Below are 24131 nucleotides of genomic sequence, written 5' to 3'. Positions count from 1 at the left end.
ATCTGAAATGATAAGTCACTAATGGAAGAAGACAAAATTCAACTTGCCTGATTTCCTCTTCTAATATTTTGAAACCTGAACTTCAGTAGTGAGCTCTATGTTCAATTATGAAGGAAAGGAAAAATCTGAAAAACGTACGAAATTCTGGAGCTATACTGAAAAACCTAGTAACAACACATAACTAAGAATTCTATGTTTTTAGCTCTCTAGGAATAGCTTCACTATATATCAAGTGTTTACTGTTTGACTCTTGCATGTAATTTTAGAAGCACTGTAATACCAAAGCAGGAAACTGCCTGTATGTATGTATGTATGTATGTATGTATGTACCCATACACTTGTTTTTCAGATAAGAAAAGGGCTCTCACTGTTCATAGCTTAACATCCTCATTTTAAAGTATTCTCCATGTCAACATATTTAAAAATGTCATTTTAAACATTCAATTATAAGCATATAGTAATTAACAGCCCACTGGATTTTTAAATTGTTTTTAATTTTTCAATATTATAAACTACACATCCTTGTAGCTAAGTCTTTATTCATACTCTTATTTATTTCCTTAAGATCTACTCCCAGAAAATAACTTTCTGGATATTGGGAGGTTTTTTTGTTTATTTATTTTGAGAGAGAGAGAGAGAGGGAGAGCACAAGCAGAGACAGAGAGAGGTAGAGAGAGAGAATGTAGGGCTTGAACTCATGAGCCACAAGACCATAACCTACCTGAGACGAAATCAAGACTCGGACACTTAACCAAGTGAGCCACCCAGATGCCCCCAAATTTCAATATTAAAAATGAGCTAGAGACATAAAGACACATTTAAAGAAAGCAAAACAAGAATAACAGAAGCCACGAATTAATTCAGTATCCTGAAATGGAGTCCCAAACTGCAGGAGTCTATAATTTTTAATGTTATTACCACCCCTACCACCACCCATGACTGGCCACCAACAATGAATCACCAGATTCTCACCTTCAGAAATGCTGGAGTCATGGAACATGGTTTCAAAAGCCTGATGTGTTTCAGCAAAAGACGGCCTGTCAGCAGGGCTCCACTTCCAGCCTATGTAACAAAAGAAGGAACTAGTGAAAGCTCTTTATAAATTAACCATGCAGTGGCACACCTGAGAGGGAGTGCTGTGCATCATGGCAACAGCAGAGGCATAGTATGTTCACAGGTGTAGTGAGCCCACATCCTAGGGCTGGTCCTTCCATGTAGCCTTAGCTTCTGTCCTTTCTACTACAAGGATAAAGAGGGGTGGGGAGATGGTTTCTAAAATGGAAAGTTTTCTTCTACTGGAAAAATGAAAAAAGTAAAACCTGTCTTCAAACTCATTCTAACCTTAAAATCAGCTATCCATATTCAGAAATATAACAGGCCATCAGACAGGAGGAACTTAGAGTCCACTTTGACAAAAACAGGACAGTAAGGAAAATAACAAGACTTATGCTTAAACACAAATGCAATTTAATTCATTACTCACCTTCCAGCTCTCTCATCTGTAAGAAGTCAGAGGCTTCTGTTTACTCATCAGAGGTTACTTTCAGGTATTCTCCAGAGTCTTTAGGAATCGTTTTTATCTAGTTGAAAGCAGCCTTCCCCTATCTAATCTCCAAACCCAAGTGCTTATTATCCTATTAAATATGCAAGTGGGCCATGGAAAACTATTCTTAGGATTCCAATTAAGACACAATGATTGGTGGAAATGAAAACTGGTGCAGCCACTCTGGGAAAACAGTATGGAGCTCCTCAAAAAATTAAAAATAGAACTACCCTACGACTCAGCAATTGCACTACTAGGTGTTTATCCAAGGGATACAGGTGTGCTGTTTTGAAGGGGCACATGCACCCCAATGTTTATAGCAGCACTATCGACAATAGCCAAAGTATGGAAAGAGCCCAAAAGTCCAATGACGGATGAATGGATATGGTATATATATACACAATGGAGTATTACTCGGCAATCAAAAAGAATGGAATCTTGCCATTTCCAACTATGTGGATGGAACTGGAGGGTAGTATGCTAAGTGAAATTAGAGAAAGACAAAAATCATAGGACTTCACTCATATGAGGACTTTAAGAGACAAAACAGATGAACATAAGGGAAAGGAAACAAAAATAACGTAAAAACAGGGAGGGGACAAAAACATAAGAGACTCTCAAATAGGGAGAACAAACAGGGTTACTGGAGGGGTTGTGGGAGGGGGGATGGGCTAAATGGGGAAGGGGCATTAAGGAATCTATTCCTGAAATCATTGTTGCACTATATGCTAACTAACCTGGATGTTAATTTAAAAAATAAATTAAATAAAAATTAAAAAAAAAAAAAAGACACAATGGTTGGGCCTTCTGGGTGGCTGAGTTGGTTAAGCATCTGACTCTTGATTTCGGATCAGGTCACAATCTCAGGGTTGTGATATCGAGCCCCACATTGATTGGGCTCTGCACTGAGCACAGAGCCTGCTTGGTATTCTATCTCTCTTCTCTGCCCCTCCTCCCACACTCCCTCCCCCTCCCTCCCTCTCTCTCTAAGATAGATAGATAAATAGATAGATAGATAGATAGATAGATAGATAGATAGATAGATTCTCTTAAAAAAAAAAAAACTCAATGGTTTGTCATATATGCCAACTAGCTGATAAATGACCAACTCTTTATATGCCATGAGGTTGGTCACTCTAACAATACTGAGAGGAAAACTATTTCTTAGTATCACTAAGAATCACTGCCTTAACCTTTAAAATCACTGCCTTAACCTTTAAAAATTAAAATAAAGAAAAAAAAAGAAAACCACTCACATGCTCTCATAAGTTCATAAACCTTAGGGGGGCATCCTTCAGGTTGTTCCATTCGATATCCTTTTTCCAGTAGATCATAGACCTGAGACAGGTCAATACCTGGATATGGTGACATTCCATACGTAGCAATTTCCCACAGCAGTACCCCAAAAGCTGCATAAGGGATAAAAGAAATAAATAGCTGAATGTTTCTTCTCTGATTTGTTATTTATTATGTACCATCAGGTAACTTCTCTTTCAAATTCTGCGTAACATTCACACTGTTACATTAGTATACTCTTCTAATTCTTCTAGCATTCTGATTCTTACAGCTGAATTTGTCCTTCTAAGATATTTGCCACAAGAATGCTTCAGGTATAACCTCAGGACTTTTATTTAGATCTCCTTTACTGCAGTGAGGGAGAATAAATTATGATCATAAAAAGCCTAGGACATAACTGAACTACTCTTAGAACAATCTATGATCTATTTAATGAGTTTCAGTTTTTAGATCAGCTAATATTAGGGGAGTAAAATAAAAATGGATTCATTTAAAATCAGAAAAGAAATTACGCTAGAAAAAAAAAAACTGCTGGACTTGGTCACAGGTTATTTCTGAGTTTGAGATTCTTGATAAAAAGTCACTTCGTCTCGGTTGCAGATAAAAAGTGACAACTATTTCTGCTGGCCTACAACCCAAATTTCTAGACTTGTTCAGTCCACTGAGCATCCACTAAATCAGAATTCTTTTCAGTGCAACAGAAACAAGATGAGTTACAAGAGCAAATTCTAGATGCAATTCCATCACGCTTCCTTGAAAAGAGAAGGTGACTCTGCGTCATGATACTCTGGAAATAAGCAATAAAATCTAATAAGGAAAACAGGAAACTTTACAGAGAAAGGATCAGTAAAATCCAATGCAGTCCAAGATCTAGACTGTGAGCTCTCTGAAAGGACTTTTTTTTTCACTTTCTTCTTTACACTTTTTAAAAATTTATTTAATTTAAGTAGGCTCCACACCCAATGTGGGGCTCTAACCCCTTTCTCTACACTTCTTTCTATGCTAAGTACCTAGCACAATGCCTGGCAGACAGTAGAGATTTAATAAATGCTTGCTGAACGACTGATAAAGGATGGGGGTAAGGCAGAGTTTACTGGTCACATAAAAGAGAAATTCCAAAGAATTAAAGAACATTTATAAAAAAATAAAATGACAGGGGAGCCTGGTAGGCTCAGTCGTTTAAGCTTCCGGCTCTTGATTTCGGCTGAGGTCATGCATGATCTCCCGGTTTGGGAGTTCAAGTTCTGTGTCAGCCTCTGTGCTGTCAGTGTGGAGTCTGCTTAGTATTCTGTCTCTCCCTCTCTTTCTGCCCCACCCCTGCATGCACTGTCTCTCTCTCTCAAAATAAACCTAAAAAAAAAAAAAAAAAAAAAAAAAGAAGACATAGAAAAAGTCCCTTCCAAACCTTACCCCAAACGTCAGATTTAATTGAGAAGGTATTGTAGGCAAGACTCTCTGGTGCTGTCCATTTAATAGGAAATTTGGCTCCCGCATGAGCAGTATAGGTGTCTCCAGTCATCAGTCTACTCAAGCCAAAGTCAGCCACTTTTACCACATGGTTTTCTCCCACTAGGCAGTTACGGGCTGCAAGATCTCTGTGGGAAAGAGAACCCTAATGTGATTCCACTCAGTGAGGAAAATGGTCACGAACAAATGCTCTATTCTTAGTTCTTTGTGCTACAAGCAGAGTTGACTTATCAACTCTGCTTGTAGTATTTTATGATAGCTGCTAACATGGTAGAAAGCCACTAATTATCCACCACTTGGAGAGCAGTCATCAAGAGGCAGTTACGTGATACTAGAAGAAAGCAGACTTCAGAAAATGGGTTCCTATTTGTAAGTACACTGGGCTAGGTTTCAGAGGTGAGCAAAGATGCTTTTCTACAAGGCTTTAAGTTCTTAACTGAGACGGAAAGCTTTTTTTAAAATTAAGCCATTAGATGGAGCAAAAGGCTCTTGGATATAATCCTGGGCAAAATAAAGAGCATTCTGTTTTAAGAACGGCAAAGGCTCCTCATTAATACTTTAGCCAGAATACAGTAGGTTTACAAGATGGAAATGATATTATAGTGGGTGGGGCCTGTGAAAGAGAAAATTGCTTTCTTGGGTCATCTGGAAATTTCCAGGAAGGTCCTCACATTCTTCTCTTCATTTGCACATCAAGCAAGGTAGCTTCACGGTTAGAAATAGCAATGATTGGGCTTTACACACCTATGGATGAAATTCTTCTTCTCTAAATACTCCATTGCAGAAGAGATCTGAGTGGCCATATAGAGCAGTACGACTGCAGTCACTTCGTCTCGGTTGCACTCTCGGAGATAATCAAGCAAGTTGCCGTAGGGCATGTACTCAGTCACGATGTAAAATGGTGGCTCCAAAGTACACACACCTGGTAGTTCAAGAATAGAGCTTGTTTTATTAGGATAGATTCAAAAATTCCAAACCACTTCGTCAAGAATAGTTGACAAATTTTAAAGTCTAGTTCAGCAGTAATCTTTTCCCTTCTTGCCATCACATTCTCTGAAAGTAACACAGCAAAGGTAAGTTGCTGGTTGATAAGGGAGTCTCAGCTTCCATTACATCATTCTCTGGAAATCCACATGCATTTGAGCATTTGCCTGTTTGGGCAAAAGCAGAGTTACTTACATTAATTCCATAAGGGGTCTGGAAGACCAAAATTTCTGGAGTTCTGTATGTGCCCCAGATTCTGAGCCTCACCTGCACACTAACAATGTTTATCTGAAAGTAACAGCAATTGTGTATATGTTGAAAACTGTGTGAGTTCAGCCTGTATAAAGCTTGGTAAAAAGACTGCTTCCATAGTCAAGGATTTCACTGACCCAGGGTAGATTCCTCACAAAGAATCAACAAGAAGCTGAGGCACCTGCACGGCTCAGTTGGTTAAGCGTCTGACTGTCGGTTTTGGCTCAGGTCATGATCCCACAGTTTCGTGAGTTCAAGCGTCACATCAGGCTCTGTGCTGACAGCACGGAGCCTGCCTGGGATTCTCTCTCTCTCCCCCCTCTCCCTCTAAATAAATAAATAAATAAACAAACAAACAAACAAACAAATAAACAAACAAACAATAAAATATATTAATAAATATAAGTAAATATAAAGTAAAATAAATAAAATACATATATATATTTTTTTATTTAAAAAAATTTTTCTTTAACGTTTATTTATTTTTGAGACAGAGAGAGACAGAGCATGAACGGGGGAGGGGCAGAGAGAGCGGGAGACACAGAATCGGAAGCAGGCTCCAGGCTCTGAGCCATCAGCCCAGAGCCCGACGTGGGGCTCGAACTCACGGACCGCGAGATCGTGACCTGAGCTGAAGTCGGACACCCGACCGACTGAGCCACCCAGGCGCCCCCATATATATATATTAAGAAAAAAAAAAGAATCAACAAGAAGCTATTTCCTTTGGGACGGTTTATCTTAACGTGAACACCCAAAGAAACTGGCCCTCCTTCAAAATGGGCAAAGAGTTCAGGCAATAATTTCTTTGTGACCTGAATAGCCATTCTATCACAGCATAGCACATTCTGCTTAGCAAGGTAAACTGATGAGTATGGTCACAATTTTTAATTTGCTTCTTTTCAACAGCTTTTCATTTAATGTCTCTACCTTGTAAAAATATTTTGTGACAATGTTTGGTTTGGCATCATTTTGAGTGGTTCTGAACTTGAATCTGGGGCAATTACCACAAGCTGGGCAGTTTTATATATTGTAATCAATCTAGGCCACTCTCTCCTGGGCAATTAAAAAAAAAATTTTAATTAATGTATGTATGTATGTATGTAATCTCTACACCAAACATGGACCTCAAACTCACAACCCCAAAATCAAGAGTCAGATGCTCTACTAACTGAGTCGGCCAGCACCCCGTTCCAGGGCAAATTTTTGTTTTTTAATGTTTATTTTTGAGAGACAGAAGGACAGAGTGTGAGTGGGCAAGGGTCAGTGAGAGAGGGACATACTGAATCCAAAGCAGGCTGCTCCAGGCTCTGAGCTGTCAGCACAGAGCCCGACATGGGGCTCAAACCCACGAACCGCGGGATCATGACCCAAGCCAAAGTTGTATGCTTAACCAACTGAGCCACCCAGGCGCCCCGCTGGGCAATTTTTAAGGAGTCTGTTGAGTAAAATGACAACTATTTTTTTTTTTAATTTTTTTTAATGTTTACTTATTTCTGAGGCAGAGAGAGACAGAGCATGAGTGGGGGAGGGTCAGAGAGAGAGGGAGACACAGAATCAGAAGCAGGCTCCAGGCTCTGAGCTGGCAGCACAGAGCCCGACGCGGGGCTCGAACTCACAGACCGTGAGATCATGACCCGAGCCGAAGTCGGACGCTCAACCGACTGAGCCACCCAGGCGCCCCAAAATGACAACTATTTACTGAAGTAGTTTTGCACTTGGAGCTTCTGCCATGGTGATTCAAAAGGAGTATGTGGAGACAATGGGGTTGGGAGACAAGCATCACTAAGGAAACCCATGGCTCAGAAGCTCCCTCACCTAATAGCTGTACCAGATTAGGGTGCTTGATCTCCTTCATCACTGCAGCTTCTTTCAGGAACTCTTCCACCTCCATGGTATCTTCCTGGAAAGGCCGGGGGTGGGGGAAGAAAACAAAACAAAAAAACAGAAGAGGGACAAACCCCCATTTTAATCATTTGAGTCAACTCACAATCCTAAACCTACAGCTTTAAAAAAACTTCTTTCAAAAATATTTTTGAATATTTTAGCATATTAAAGAAATTTTATCAGAACCTAAGACACATCCAATTAGAAACAAAAATGTCCCTAAAATGTATCCAGTATTTGAAACGAAAGTGAAAATTAGCAGGGCAAGCAACGGAATATCCTATCCCATATCCCATCACAAGGGAAACACGGCAGACCTGGATGGTAACTCAGTTCTCAGTTTACTTCCTTACACATCTCAGCCTTTGAAACAGGAGACAGAAGGGTTAGCTGTTTACACATTTGTCTTCCTGACACATTCCTTAAGGAGCAATGCACATGTGCAAAGCCATGCATATTGTCTCACACTCACAGTAGGCTTAATAAGTGCTTGCTAACCAGAATGGATTACTACTCATAGCCAGAGCAGCCCTTATAAGTGATATGCCAGAGCTATGGAGGCAAACAGGAGAACCGTCAGAGAACGGAATGAGTGACAACTGTGCAACTGGTTACTAGGATGCTTAAAGAAGACAGCAGCATGAGGAAGATTTCTGGGACTATTAGGAACAAGAAAAAAGGATTTAATCTCATAGAGATGGGGGGAGCATGAGGCAGAAAGCTGAAGGACAGACGAGACAGCCCATGATTCTTGTACACTGCACCAACAATTCCACCCAGCAGCGGTCCTTCTCAGGAAGCAAAGCAGCTTGTCTTGCCTTTATAACTTATAATTTGCTCCTAACCTTTCACTAAGACTTACATCAACAGCCTCCAGAGACAAACCTTCCCCACATGTGGGTTTCGCTGTGTTGCAGTGAATAATCTGCCCGTGCGCTGTCAGCAATGGCACTAAAGTTAATCATCAATTTGCTGATGTGCTTGGCATCAGTGGGTGGAAAGTGCTCCAAAGCTGAAGAAGGGCATGCTCATATTTCCAAGTGATTCAGCACAAATGTAAAAATGCCTGGAAACTGTAATTCTTAGCAACCCACCTTCAATGTTTTCACAGCAACCGTAAGGCTATATTTCTTCCAGACGCCGACATAAACTTCTCCATACTGCCCACCCCCAAGTTTGTGCTTCATGGTAATATCTGTTCGTTCCATTTCCCATTTGTCATGGATGGGGGACACGCCATAGACTGTTGGCTTATTGCACTTGGGCGCTGGGTAATGTAATGTTGTCACCAGCCCATCCGCCACTGTGGAGTGATGATGAACCAGCTCTGCCAGGGTGCTAAAGCGGCTCTCGGCAGTTACATACACCTGAGGAGAAAGGCAGGAGAAAAGCTCCATCAACTTGAAAAGGGTCAGAAAAATTGTTTTCAAAGCCCATTATTTCACTGGTCTGAAGATATAAAGACAGGAGGCTATCTTATTGAGGTAAATTAAATGATGATGGTAAGGAGAAACAGAACTTCAATTTAATCCTCCTTAAACCATTCTTCCTAGGCTTCCTAAATAAGCTCTAGTTTTGGGGGAAAAGCTTCCAACGTATCTTTCTGAATCATCAAGATCATTGGTCTTCAAGTAGTTTTAAGCAACAAGACTGTGAAACCCAAATATGTTAGCAGCAGAGATGCTCTGATTAAAGGAGGCAAGAGGAAACTTGGCCTCCTGTAAAAGGTTATGAAATACCACATCAGAATCTTGCACAGCACCAAACCTGAGAACCACAGAGTTCAATTTTTTTGGTAGGGAGAGAGTATTTAAGTATCTTATAATTTTTACTTAATCAGGATATGTTTTTGAGTATCCAGGCCACTAAAAAAGGGCCACAATAGGAGCCAACTGGGTGGCTCAGTTGGTTAAGTGACCAACTTCAGCTCAGGTCATGATCTCACAGTTCCTGAGTTCGAGCCCCACGCTGGGCTCTGTGCTGACAGCTCAGAGCCTGGAGCCTGCTTCGGATTCTGTGTCTCCCTCTCTGTCTGCCCCTCCCCCACTTGCACTCCGTGTCTGTCTGTCTGTTTCTCCTTCTCAAAAAAAAAAAAAACATTAAAAAAAATAAGTTAAAAAAAAGGGCCACAATTTTATTTCAGAGTGGTTAACAAAACAGTAGTTAATTTGTAATAATAAAAGTATAAAAGATGAGTAGTCTTCAAGCCCTATCTTCCAAAGGAGCTTGTTTATAGTTTTTTTTTTTAATGAAACTTTTGGTGTATATAGAATAATACACAATATATACAGAATTGATGATTTTTACAAGGTGAACTCACCCATGTAAACCTCTCCCACACCAAGAATTGTAACACTACCAGCACCCTCCCAAATAAGCTATTCACCCCTTTGAAGATAACCATTCTGCTGACTTCTAGAACACCTTAGATTAGCTCTGTCTGCTTCTGAACTTACACAAATGGAGTCATACAATAGGTATTATTGTGTCTGCTTTCTTTCACTCAACTTTTCTTTATTGTGATATAATTTGCATACCATAAAATCCAGCGTTTTCAAGGATACAATTCAGTGGTTTTAATATATTCCCAAAGTTGTCCAACCATCACCACTATCTGACTCCATAACACTGCCACCCCCTCACGCCCATCCCTGACAGTCACTAATGCCTTTCACTCAGTTTTCCATGTGTGGCACTCACCTACGACACAGGTCAACAAACTTTTCTGCAGAGGGCCAGAGAGTAAATATTTCAGGCTTATGGCCATAATGCCTCTGTCACAACTATTAAAAGCTGCCATAACAAGGAGAAAGCAGCCATAGACAACATATAAACAAATGGGTGTGTCTGTATTTCAATACAATTTTATTTACAAAAATAGGCAACTGGTGGGCCCACAGATTTTCTTGAGAGTGTGCACAGCAGTACATTTTTTGTTGTATGAAATTCTATTTTATGAATATGCCACAATTTACTAATTCATTCTGTTGTTAGACAATGAAGTGTTTCTAGCTTGGGGCTATTATAAATAATGCAACTGTGAACATTCTTGTACATGTCTATGTCTTCTATGTCTCCTATGTCTCCTATGTCTACAACACATGCACTCATTTCTGTAAACCAGAAGCAAAGCTGCTACATCTCTCCCACATTACCACTCATCTGGTTCTATTTGGTTTCATCAAGAGACAGTAGGTCTGTGCGGTGATATAAAAGAGAGAATTCATAATTATTTCCTACTTTGTAACAGCCATTATGTTTTAAGGAAATTATTTCATTTAATCCTCACGATGACCCAATAAAGTGCAATGAGAAACAGGCTTATGTAAGGTCACAAAGTTAGTAAATAGACATGTTGGAGTTATGCACCAAACCAGGTCTGCCTGCTCCAAAGCCTGGGCTTTCCCCTACTCTGCATATCACACAGAGGGAAAGAGCAGAACAAATGATTCCATATAAATTCACTGTTCAGCAGAACTGACACAAAGGCAGGCCTCACAGTTTATGAAGTAAAACAGTTCCACTCCTAAGACAGCCACCCTGAAACGACTGGTCTTCCCAACGTGCACTCTGCTCAATGACTGACCTATTTCTATCAACACACATTCATACTCAGTCTCCGTCTCAGAAGCCCAGATTCTTACTTTGTGAACTTTGTGGCAGAGATTATTACAATTTTCAAAGACAGAAGGCTTAATCTAGCAATTCTGTACAACACACTGGATGTATATATATATATATCCGTACACTGGTGGTGATTAGAACAGCTAACTTAAATAGCAGTTTCTTCCATTCACCTTCAAATCTCTCATTAAACTATTGATATAATAGTGTTTTTCATTTCCATTACCATATTCTTATGTGTAAGCTCTAATGTGCCAAACAGCCCAAATTCACATCAGTGATTATTTTATTTCATATGAGTCATAAAAACTTATTTTTTAGTCATTCTGAGTGTTTTTTCTAAAGAACAGCCCATCCACGCCCAAGGTGGTACCGGCCAGTCTTACCTTGCCGTCTGTGGTGGTGTTGATCCTGTAGTGATACACACGGCCCTCGTACCTGAGCGAGATGGACAGCTGCCCAGGGCTGCTCTCACTCTCCCGCACCAGGAAGCTGCCATTGATCAGACTGCTGAGCAGGTACTCCGCAGCGCTGCGCGACACGGGCCCATGGTACCAGGAGTGTTTTTCCAAGCTGTTCACTGGGGTGATGTAGTTGCTTGGCACCCAACCTTGGCCATTCTTAGAGCGAACTTCACTCCACTCACCATTCTGGTTGTAACCAAGGACTCGAAGCTTTTCACCTGGCCATGACATCATCAGAGAAGAGAAGAGAAGAGAAGAGAAGAGAAGAGAAGAGAAGAGAAGAGAAGAGAAGAGAAGAGAAGAGAAGAGAAGAGAAGAGAGAAGACAAGAGAAGAGAAGACAAGAGAAGAGAAGACAAGACAAGACAAGAGAACTTAACTTCAAATATCAGCAGTCTATTATCAAACTCTGAACTCTGAAAAATCAATCAGGAAATTTTATGCCAACATTTAAAAAAAATAATGAAAACAAACTTGGCTGCTCATCATATCGTGATTGATCTCTTTAGCTCGTGGCTTAAAGACAAGCAGCACAGTTAGAAATAACCTTCTGGTATTTACTAAAGGTTTTCACACCAACTAAAAAAATGCCATTAGGAAACTCCACGTGTGGTATAGTATGGTGGCATACAAACACAGAAAGGTTCCCAATCCATAAACACAGAGAATACACCGCTGATTGCCAGAGGGGAGAGGGTGTGGCATTGTGCAAAATGGGTGAAGGGGAGTGGGAGATACAGGCTTCCCTACAGAGAATAAACAAGTCACAGGGATAGATGGTACAGCACAGAGAATACAGTCAGTGGCATCGTAATAGAGTTGTGTGGTGACAGACGGTAGCTACACTTGTGGTGAGCACAGCACAACAAATAGAGCAAATCACAGTGTTGTACACCTGGAAGTAATGCAGTATCGTGTGTCAACTATACTTGAATTAAAAAAAGACAGGTTATTCTGGAAAATGACACAGTCTCACCCTTCAAAGAAAAGTTCATTTTTCTCAAAACAGTTTGTCAAGGAATGTATCTTATATATGGTTCAATGTTAACAACAATCAAGGATTAGGGATGAGAAATGTGAAATACAAAGTCACTCTGAAATTTCAGTTGGCACCAAAGCAGCAAGACCATCTACGTAAGAAACAAAAAACAACAAAACAAAATAGAAGCACAAACCACAGAGCTTTCTGTTTTCAGAAAAAAAAAAACTGCTTGGGGGGCAGGCGGGCGGTTAGGACTCCCAAAGCACAATCTTGTCTGGGACTCAAGTTTTACCAGTTACAGTTTCCCAACTTCCCTCCCATTCCTTATGAAGATGAGTCAGTCCTACTCATTCCTCTAAAATTAGTGTGTGGGAAGGGAAGCCGCCACTGAAGCCAGAACCCAAGACAAGTTATTCAGAATGTCTTTGCTGTCAACGTCAATGTCCTTAATTTCTCTACTAAAGTTGTGAACCTCAGCTTTAAACTCCCTAATATACATTTTGCCCCTAAACTTACAGCTCAGACAAAACAGGAAAGGTGAAAGAGAGATCATGCACATGGCCCACTAGTTATCAGGCAAAGGCCACTGAGGAAACACTCAAAATCATTATTCTGGCAGTCACTGAACATTTTCAGCAGCCCACAGAAACGTCTACCATAGGATGACTTTATTAGCTCCTACGATCTCATCTTTGACCTGGAAGTGACATTCAATGACAAAAACAGGAGTATGTACTCATAAAATATACATATGTACACATGAGTAGATAGGAGCATGTGGTGTGGTGGTGGGAATGCGCAGATAAATACTCACCAACCATATCTGCAGGTAAAAAACCTCAGTGCTCCTAGAAAAGCTAAATAGAACTTGTTCCTCTATAGCTGTTCTCTATTGTACCACAAGAACTAGAAACGTAAAGAATTAGTATATTACTGTTGCTTCCTTACAAATAACTGCTAACGGTGGGTCATCATTAGCAGGATACAGTCAAAAACCCTGTTTTTGTCTATTTTCCTCTCTTTTAGAAGTTAGGAGGGGAATTTTCTACTCTGCAAGTTTTGAGCACCAGGGAAATTGACGATAGGACTAGTGGGGATGTAAACATGAGCTCTACTGACAGAGGAATGCTGGGAGAACTGTTTTTTTATCTCAAGCAAAAAACAATATTCAAAGGAGGAACTATAATAAGTTGTCATTATTTTATTTTTAAAATATATTTTCTTCTCCTTTAAAATATAAAATAGCTTTAGCATGACATCATTTTATATTAATAAGAACCTGACAGAAAAATCTGGCTTCTCATGGGTTTCATGAGAAATCCCTGTTTGCCATGAGATAACAAGAATCCCACCCCCTGAGCTGCACTCTAGCGATTGCCATAACTGGTAACTGAGGAGTCAACAGACTTTCTTTATCGATGTTTCCTTGGTGACTGAACTATCTTAGAAAAACCTCACATGAAAAGTCTATCTAGAAAGAATGTTCTGAGTCACTGCTTCACCAACTTCTCCACTGAAGTATCCATAAAATAAAGGTAAAAAAAAGTGTGTTGTAGCCCGAAGAGACTACTGCACAGTATAAAATTCTTTGAAATCCTTTGTTTTATCCTAAAAGTTCATGTAAAAGTTTCCCCCCATGCATAAACCTCATACACACAGAAATATTATCACCATCCCTTCCCCAAAAACTACCTAAAGTCTTCAAGTAACTTGACACTAGATCACCCGCTTTACTTTTTCTATGCCTCTAAAGCCTCCTGGCACAGATAAATGTGCCCTTACACCCACTCAGGGACACATCTATACCCCAGGTTTGAGTTAAGGGTTTCTTTTGCTTTTGGTTAATCTGGCTGGATTTAAAAAACTGATGCATGTAAAAGTTTTATAAAAGGGTAACATTCCCTGAGTGGAGGTCTGCCTTAATCTGGTTTATTCACTCCCATTTAAAGTTTTATTATCAACCTTACAAATAAAAACTGTATGTCTGGCAAATTATCGTTTAAATTAGTTTCATTTAAGTTAAAAATTATCCTTGGGGCATCTGGGTAGCTCAGTCAATTAAGTGTCTGACTTTGGCTCTGGTCATGATCTCGTGGTTCATGGGTTTGAGCCTGTGCTGACAGCTCAGAGCCTGGAGCCTGCTTCAGATTCTGTGTTTCCCTCTCTCTCTGCCCCTCCCTTGCTCATGCTCTCTCTTTCTCAATAATAAATAAACATTAAAAAAAAATTATCCTGAAATATATTTTTCCCAGTAGGAGGCTTTCATAAATTCAGAAGAACAAGCTTAGGTAGATTAGTAATCTAATTCATGTACACAATAAGAATGTCCCATGCTTCTTTCTTTTTTTTACTTTTTTGTATTTTTTTTGTATTTTTATTTTTTTTTATTTTTTAAAGTAATCTCTACACCCAACGTGGGGCTCACTCACAACTCCAGGATTAAAAGTCACATGCTCTACCCACTGAGTCCCAGGCACCTCTCTTTCTCATAGAAGGTCCATATTTTCTGTCCTTATTCAAAAAACTAATAATGAATGATTTTACTTAGTCATGTTCTTAGTGCTCCCTTTTATAAACTTTCTACTAAAATAAATGACTATTCTCTTGAGAGTATTACTGTAATAGAAATCCTTCCTACTATTCCTTTCACTAGCCCATATAAACACAAATGAGAGATTTGTCTAGGCCAGTGCTACTCAAAGCAGGTCCACAATAAGATATGACACTTGTGCTGGAATGTGAATCACTGGACTACTTCCTTCTTGTTCAAAGTCTTGCTTTGCACCAAGGTGGCTCAGTAGGTTAAGCGTCCGAATTCGGCTCAGGTCATGATCTCACAGTTCGTGGGTTCGATCTCAGGTCGGGCTCTGTGCTGACAGCTCGGAGCCTGGAGCCTGCTTCAGATTCTGTGTCTTCCTCTCTCTATGCCCCTCCCTTGCTTGCACTCTGTCTCTCTTTCAAAAATAAAATAAACATGGAAAGGAAAGGGGAAGGGGAAGGGGAAAAGAAGGAAAGTCTTGCTCCAAAACCAGAAAATGTCAGCTGAACTAAGTAATATGTAGTATACTTAGTGACATAGTTGGCTTACATATCGGGACCAAGTTCTTAATCTTAACAATGTGGACTGGTAATGAACTATTCTCAGGTAAGCAGTCAGCCCACGGACAACACTTTGAGTAGCACCAGGCTCTGCCAACATGACTCATCTTAGCCACAGTTCAAACAGAAGAGATGGATAGTAAACCTAGTGCCACCTAACATGAATGCTGCATATTACATATAGAACTGAATTCTGAGAATGAGAAAAGTTTATGTATATACCACATGGTGCTTGCTTGCTTGCTTTCTTTCTTTCTTTTTTAATGTTTATTTATTTTAGAGACAGAGAGACAGAGCACAAGTGGAGGAGGAGCAGAGAGAACCAGAGACAAAATCTGAAGCAGGCTGCAGGCTCTGACCTGTCAGCACAGAGCCCGATGCGGGGCTCGAACCCACAAACCGTGAGATCATGACCTGGGCCGAAGTCGGATGCTTAACCGACTGAGCCACCCAGGCGCCCCTACATGGTGCTTTTTCTAAAGTACCTTATCTCCGCTTCTCATTAATAAACCCTATAAAGTAGACAAAGTGACATTATCCCATGTACAGGCTTAAACAAATAAACAAGCCAGTGAACCAAAAATATCTGGGCCTAAATCACCTAATTTTAGTCAGAGGCAGAATCTAGAACAGACCCCTTTATTTCTTAAGCACTAATGAAAACTGAAGAGTGAGGAGATATTACACAGAAGCTCACCTTTAGTGATGCTGAGTGTATTATCACCACTCGCCACAAAATCATAAAGTGCAACAAAGAGATTAGGGTCACTCTCAGTAGCTCCAAGTAAATTCTCCTTGGAGCTCCACCTGATGGCTTCATTCAGTGCCTGGGGTTCAACGTCACAACCATAGGGGCGGTGCAAGGCTTCTGAAAGACATAAAAAGAGAAAGGAATTGACACTAAGTTCAACCATTAAAAATTCGTTTGAATTCAGTACATACATAGTATTTTAGCTGCTGGCTATATGTATAGTGAAAGTTCCAAGGTGGAAAAGAACTGTATAATATGGAGTCATGAAGAATGAGCAAATGGCATGGTCTCCTAAGTATGAGAAAAGTCTATTTGTTGAAAATATAACAAGACAAAAGATCCCAAAATGAGCATTTAGCTGTAATTTATCCATATTCACCAAAATCAGAAATAGAAAGAAAAAGTGGTTTTCTCAAAATGAAAAAAGGAAATCTCAAAAAGAAATGGCAATTCATTTCATAAAACATATCAGATATTTTGTGGTGGTGGTGGTTTTAAGAAAGTACAGTTATGTTTTATAAGTCTTCCCAAACTACCCTTCTTCTTCCCTTGCTCTTTACACATAAAACAAATTCTGGAAAAGATAACAGACTTTAAGAAATATGTACATATTGCATAAACCCAGATCTCCATTTACATATAGAAAAATTATAGAAACAGTGCTTCCAGAAAGAAAAAATACTAACAATATCTGTTAAACAATAGAAAAATATTTTGGTTTAATACAAAACACTCTTGGCATTCCAAAATACCTTTGTATCACTGTGCACTGTCTATAATATAATAGCAAACAATTGTTCGTTGTTTTAATGAAAAAGGTTTTATCTTATTTGCTTTTCTTAGATGGTACGTTTCTGTAAGTATCTTAATCGAGAACTTAATTGAAGGCTCTAGAAAATATCACCAACAAAGGACATTTGAGTTTCTACCACGTGTAATGGTTGAAGCCTTGTAAGACCTGGTTTCTTCCTCAGGCTTTATGGTTCCTAAATTTAGTCACACTACACAAACAGGTGATCCCTACAAAGATCACCTGCTTCTCACAACCCAGGTCATTTACACAAAAAATACACTATGCCTTCAAAGGTGATTTTCTCGATCACAGAAACTATTTTTAGTGGCTGTCTGCCACTATCCAACTACCTATTGTGACATAACAACACTTTTCTATTATGTCTCTCTCTCCTTCTACTCATTTTTCATGTAAAGTTGACTTTCTTATATTTGAAGAAGAAAAATCCTGGAATCTGTGGTTTTATTTCTTTTCAAATACATTCCCTCCTCTCCATCTCTACTGCCAATGCCTCAGATCAGATCCCCATCATCTCTCACCTGGACTACTGCCTCCAGTCTTGTCTCCCTCAAAGCCATCCTCCACACAGCTGGCAAAGTGATCTATTTAAAACAAAAATTTGACCATGTCACTCTTCTTAAGATTCTTTAACAGTTCACCATCAAGCTAAAATCTTCTCAATGGCCTCCGAGGTCTTTTATGATTAGGTCTCTACCTACTTCTCCAGCTTTACCTCTCCCCACTCCATACCTCAAATTCTAAACATGAACACACACACAGATGCGTCCTGCTTCTTTGTGCCTTTATTCACAGAGTCCTGGTTACCTGGACTGTGATCTCCTCCCACCCTTCCTTTGACTGCCTGCCTTCTACTCATTTTATAACATTCAGTTCCAGTGTATAACCTCCCCTAGGAAGCCTCACGTGCTCCCCCTCCCCGTACTCTCAAAAGCATTACACTTGCTATATTTGTACCCTTTATCTTTATAATATCCTCAATTGATTTTTATATCCCAAACTTTACAATGTATTCCTTGATATTAAAACTCTTTTTCTAGCAAGAGTTACATAGGATGTGTTCAATAACTTTTAACTGAATGAATGACCAAATTATACAAAACTATAAGTGACGGGAAATAGTGAGATGTATTTTAATCTTAGAATAGCATTAACCAATGTTTTAAAAATGGCTTCATAACTGTCTACAGAAATTCCTGTAGTAGGTTGGATCTGTAATTTTCCTGATAGCTTTAGAGTTTACTTCACTTCTTCACATTCCTTCCTCCTAAGAGGAAGGTCTCCTTAAAATTTCAGAGCTAATTAAATTTTGTCCCACATTAAGATTATGACAAATCTGAAGTTATGTCCAGATGTCCTGAAAAGTTAATGCGAATCGGATGTATTATTGCTCCTTGTTTACATGCAGTTACAAGGAATGGAAACAGCTGTACTGAAGTAACCAATTAGGATTACCAAACAAATAAAACACCCTATTCTATGAAACATCCTTCAAACTGATCACATGTACTAGGGTTTCCTTTATTCTAATAAGAAATCATCCACTCTAGCGGAATTTCCATCGGGCTACAAAATGCCAATCCTTTATTAAAATGAAAAGAACTGCTGAAAAGTATAGAGAATATTTGTAATATTTATCAGGTTCTATAGCGAGTACTACATGATCCACACTGACAAACGTTTCTTGCCAGTAATGGTGGTAACAAGATTAGAATGCTTTGTGATTATTACTCTATTATTCTGTTTAATTATTATCAAACAGTTCAAGTTCATTTTCTTCTTGTTGTATAGAAGTCCCCTTGCTTGAGATAAAGGGTAGAGGAACAAAATCAAGGTTAACAAGAACTTGTGTACTCTCCGTGACCAACTTAGAAATAATAATTAAGCCGATATTGAAGCCAACTCTTAAATCCTAGCGAGCCAAAACCAGCAAAAACCATACAATTATACCTTACTTTGTAAAACCCAATATATGAACACTTAAGGTTTACAAAATTAATAATTTTAGTGAACATCTACCATACACCATGCTGAGCTTCAGAATATCAAGATTATAAATCACTAATAACACCATTTGGACTTACTATAAAAGACTACTCTCCGTTCTTTCCCCCAAATCTGCCTCTCCCAAAGAATTCCCTGTCTCAGTCAACAGTAATTCCTTCTTTTCAGCTGCTCAGGCCAAAAGCCTTCAAGTTTGAGTACAAACTTCCAGCTATAACATGAATAAGTTCTGGGCATCTAACATATGATTATAGTTAATAATACTGTATTATATACTTGAAAGTTGCTAAGCCAGCAGACAGTAAATGTTCTCACCACAACATAAGAAATGATAATTACATGTGACCCAGGTACAGCTAATGCTATGGCGGTAATCACTATGCCATATGTAAGTGTATCAAATCAACACACTGTACACCTTAAGCTTACACAATGTTAAATGTCAATTATATCAATAAAGCTGGGGGAAGAGAACCTTGGAATCCCCATGGACTCCTTTTTGCTCTCACATACTACAACCAAACCATAAGGAAATCCTATTGGCGCTGCCTTCAAAAATATACCCAGAATCTATCCACTTCTCACCCCCTCCACTATTTCCTTGTTACCACCATCATCTCTCAGCTAGATTTCCCCACACTCCTGATTTCCATGCCTCTATCCTTATTCTCTCCTGTCTATTCTCAATACACCAGCCAGTGTTTAAAGCGTAAGTCAGATTATGTGACTCCTCTGCTCCAAACTCTGTGATAGCTCCCTACCTTCGAGTGAAATGTGAAAGTCCTTACAAGAGCCTGCGAGGTCCCTTGCAACTTGTCTTGCCCAGTTCATCTGCCTACACTCCTCCCTAGTTTACCTCGTTTCGCATACTGGCCTCCCTGCTATTACTCGAACAAGGCAGGCACACTCCTGCCTCCGGACGTTTGTCCTGGCTGTTTCTTCTGTCTAAAACATTCCTCCCCAGACATTCACATGACACTTAACTCAAATGTGACCCTCCTGGTACAGCATTCTCGGACTATTCTATTTTAAAATGCAGCTATTCCTGACAGCACTCCCACATACCCCCCTCCCCATGTCTCCTTCCCTATTTCTCTCCAGAGCTCCTCTTACTACAAACTATATACTTATTACATTCATATATATTATTTAACTGCCCCCAACTAGAGTATCAATTTTATGAGGACAAGGATTTTTGTATGTTTTGTCCACTGATAAATTCCAAGCACCCAGAACAGTGCATGTATGTAAGAGTCTCTCAAAACACATTTGTTGAATAAATGAATCACGGGTACTGTTATGCTCACATACTGTACCACTATGAGAGGACAGAACAGAAAACCAAACTCTGGATCAGAAAAGGTTTCAGAGAAGAGAAAGCACTTAAATTAGGTGAACAGGAACTGTGCACTCACAGTGCACAGGCTGTCAGTGTGCAAGGACAGGTCTATGACATGTGATTCATCTGAACTGAAGAGAAGCTCCATCAAGCTTGAAAGGTTTGTTAAAGGCATGAAGTTCAGTTTCTTCAAAATCACACTCTTTGAAAAATGGCAAAGAGCACAATTTGATGCAAACTTAATAAGATGTATAGAGGCCAAACAATACTGTACCTTTCTCAAATATACAAAATAACAAACACAGGATAAAAGTTATTTTTGAGGCCAAAGTACTAAAAGAACCATGACTTGGAAAACAATCCTTTTCACTCCCCACCCCGGTTCTTCCCATCTCTACTTTTATGATTTTTTTGGTCAAGTCAAAGATCTTATTTCCTTCCTTTCTTCTTTCTTCCCCCTCACTCTTTTGTTCTCATAGAACTAATAAGGGTCAATTTCCTGTACAATCCGTCTGCACAGGATATCCATTTAAACGCCATCCTATCCGCTAAGCATCAAACAAAAGGAAAAATGTTCCAAAGACAGAAAACATCCTAACATTTTCCTGAGGCCAAGAATGAACACGTATTAAATCATAAAGAACTAAATGCAGGAGAACAAGCTAAGGAACAGTGGGGGGGGGGGGGGGGAAGCCTATAGGAAGAGCAAGTAAATAACAGTGGTATCCAGCGGGTCGCAGTCTATGTCACTTTCCTCGTCAGCTTAAAAAAGACACATCTGGATGATTCAGATGTACTGAGCCTATACAAATCCAAGTGTGAAGGCTGGAAATAGTTTTGAAAAATGTGAAATCACTACTATATATTAGGTATGCATTATATTACATAACGGGTTAATTTTTCGTTAATCACGGTTTTTGAGGTAGATTATGGAGCTAAGATGAGAGAACGATATAGGACCCAGGGAGCAGAAATAGGGTTGTTAAGTAAAGGTTGATTTTATTACTTTTTTCTACTGACAGACTTGCAGAAGACAATAAAAATAAGGCAAAACATAGAAACGGCAGTTTTTAAAAAGTAAATTATCAGGATTAAACTAGTTAAAATCTAGAATAAAACTCAGACTCAAATTCAGAGAAAATTCCTAAATTTAATGTTTAATTTTATTAAAAAACACTTTTCACCAATCAGTCGTTCAATAACTTTTATCAGTTTAATTAGAAATTGTCAGATAGTGGGGCACCTGGGTGGCTCAGCTGGTTAAGCGTCCAACTTCGGCTCAGGTCATGATCTCACGGTTCATGCGTTCAAGCCCCATGTCTGGCTCTGTGCTGACAGCTGGGAGCTTGGAGCCTGCTTTGGATTCTGTGTTTCCCTCTCTCTCTGCCCCTCCCCTGCTCACACTGTCTCTCTCTCTCACTCAAAAATAAATAAAACGGTAAAAAAAAATTTTAAGAAACTTGTCAGATAGTAACTGGAGAAATAAATATACAAAATTTTCAGTTGAGGCATTTCTAAGCATTTTACAAACCCTTATCTTGCCAGAATTCTACTTTACCTGACTGCATATTCTCTGAGAAGCTAATACTTTTTTTTTTTTTTTTTTTTTGGAAAGAGCATGCGAGTGGGGGAGAGGGAGAGAGACAGACAGACAGAGAGAATGAGAATCTTAAGGGATCCTGAGCCGAAATCAAGAGTTAGATGATCAACAAACTGAGCCACCCAGGTGCCCCCAAAGCTAATACTTTTTAATACTGTTTATGTAAGGTGGTTGGAAAAATCATTCAACAGTTCTCAAGGTAACTTAAGTACTTCATCTCAAGCCATATGTATCTTAACACCACAAAATACTACATATCACTCATTTATTCTTTCCTTCAGTAAGTACTTACTGAGATCCTACTATGAAATACCAGAAAAAAAGCAAATCGTTCCTAAATGGATGATGAAGTATAAACCTGCAGAGAAAAGTTTCCTTGGAGAAAACCTGTTTACAATAAACCACCACATACGCTTTTAAAAGAGGGAAACGCCCTAAGGAGACTCATCTTTTGCATCACTTAAATTAACTTCACTGGTCGAAACTGACGACAGTAACAGGAGTAGAGAAAATTTTTTGAAATCTCCATTCATGTTTGATTATTGTGAGTATCAACCCTCCCCCAAACTATCACCTTTGAACCATACCTGTCACGTTGGGTAGAGCAGTTTCTGAGGCCTCACTACTGCACAGGCAGCAAAGCGATGTGTCCTGATCTCTGCCATAACTATTGGGTGGAAGCAGGACTGTTCCAAGGACCATTCCTCTGCCCAGAAGCACAGAAGTTAAACTGTTCTATGTAGAGGAAGTCTTAGAATTCCACTCCCTGACAAGCAATACCACATGCATGTGACATTTACTCATATACTCAGTGGCCAGAGGAAACCAATAGAAGGGTAAGCATTTACAAGTCCCAAAGTGGGCGGAGAGTAACCCAAAGGAAAGTGTCTAGTAATCAGCAAAGACTGAGTCAGATCGGAGTTACTTCAGAAGAACCTTTGGAAATGTTTTGAAAAATAAGTAAAAACCAACATACACATGAGTAACAAATACAAAAATATGTAGGGATTAGTATATATAGATGGGATTTCTTTCCTAAATGGATGATGAAGTAAGCCTGTAGAGAAAAGTTTCCTCGGAAGAAACCTGTTTACAATAAAACACCACATACACTTTTAAAAGAGGAAACGCCCTAAGGAGACTCATCTTTTGCATCACTTAAATTAGCTCAAGTAACCACAAATCCAAAGTGAAAGAAATAGTTACAATCTGATTCATGAACAAAGAAACCAGGAAATGACTGCCTTCACTAACATTTCGGCTCTACAGCTTAATACGGTTAAAAATACAGCATGAAAAAAATATATGGCATGATTGCAACACGGATGGACCTAGAGGGTATTGTGGTAAGTGAAAATAGACTGAGAAAGACAAATACCATGATTTTATTTATATGTGGAATCTAAAAAACAAATGAGTACACAAAAAGCAGAAACAGACCCATAAATACAGAGAACCAATGGTTGTCAGGGAGAAGGGGGTGGGCAGATGGGCATTTGGATGAAGGGGAGTAGGAGACACAGGCTTCCAGTGGTGGAAGAAATAAGTCATGGGGGTGGAAGACACAGCATAAGGAGAGAACACTCAATGGTATTGTGACAGCACTGTGTCAGCTGGTGACTACATTTAATGGTGAGCACAGTCAAATCACTATGTCTGTACACCTGAAACAAATACAACATTGTGCTAAGTATACTTCAATTTAAAAATAACATTTTAGGGTACCTGGGGGGCTCAGTTTAAGCGTCTGACTTCGGCTCAGGTCATGATCTCACTGTTTGTGAGTTCGAGCCCCATACTGGGCTCTGTGCTGACAGCTCAGAGCCTGGAGCCTGCTTCAGATTCTGTGTGTCCCTCTCTCTCTGCCCCTTCCCAACTAGCGCTCTGTCTCTCAAAAAATAAAATAAAAACGTTGAAAATAAAAAAATAAAAATAACATTAAAAAAATAAAAAACTGACACGATAATGTTGAAAACTTCTGAGTGTTAACACTTATAAGTTTTTTTTTTCCTTAATTGTTTTAAATGTTTAC

At 39.3% G+C, this 24131-nt stretch overlaps 1 protein-coding gene across 8 annotated transcripts in view; it reads right to left on the bottom strand.

Moving 5' to 3' along the window:
- The window catches only part of ABL2 (ABL proto-oncogene 2, non-receptor tyrosine kinase), a 112700-nt gene that overhangs the window by 12294 nt on the left and 76275 nt on the right, over positions 1-24131 (bottom strand). For 2 of the 8 annotated variants that reach the window (XM_053909217.1, XM_053909219.1), the window contains exons 2-10: positions 17678-17740; positions 16292-16462; positions 11437-11732; positions 8521-8793; positions 7358-7442; positions 5051-5228; positions 4250-4434; positions 2800-2952; positions 973-1062 (exon numbers count right to left, since the gene is read on the bottom strand). In XM_053909217.1, coding sequence (XP_053765192.1) covers positions 973-1062; positions 2800-2952; positions 4250-4434; positions 5051-5228; positions 7358-7442; positions 8521-8793; positions 11437-11732; positions 16292-16462; positions 17678-17740 — 1494 coding nt within the window. Of the gene's footprint in view, positions 1-972; positions 1063-2799; positions 2953-4249; positions 4435-5050; positions 5229-7357; positions 7443-8520; positions 8794-11436; positions 11733-16291; positions 16463-17677; positions 17741-22686; positions 22866-24131 lie in introns of those variants that run through there. The other 6 variants (XM_053909218.1, XM_053909220.1, XM_019426355.2 and 3 more) reach the window with 5 other exon arrangements.

Source organism: Panthera pardus, unplaced genomic scaffold (assembly GCF_024362965.1).
Source record: "Panthera pardus isolate Hobbes unplaced genomic scaffold, ASM2436296v1 HiC_scaffold_21, whole genome shotgun sequence".
Taxonomy (NCBI): Eukaryota; Metazoa; Chordata; class Mammalia; order Carnivora; family Felidae; genus Panthera; species Panthera pardus.
The sequence above is the reverse complement of the archived record's forward strand: the minus strand, read 5'-3'. Positions and strand labels throughout refer to the sequence as shown.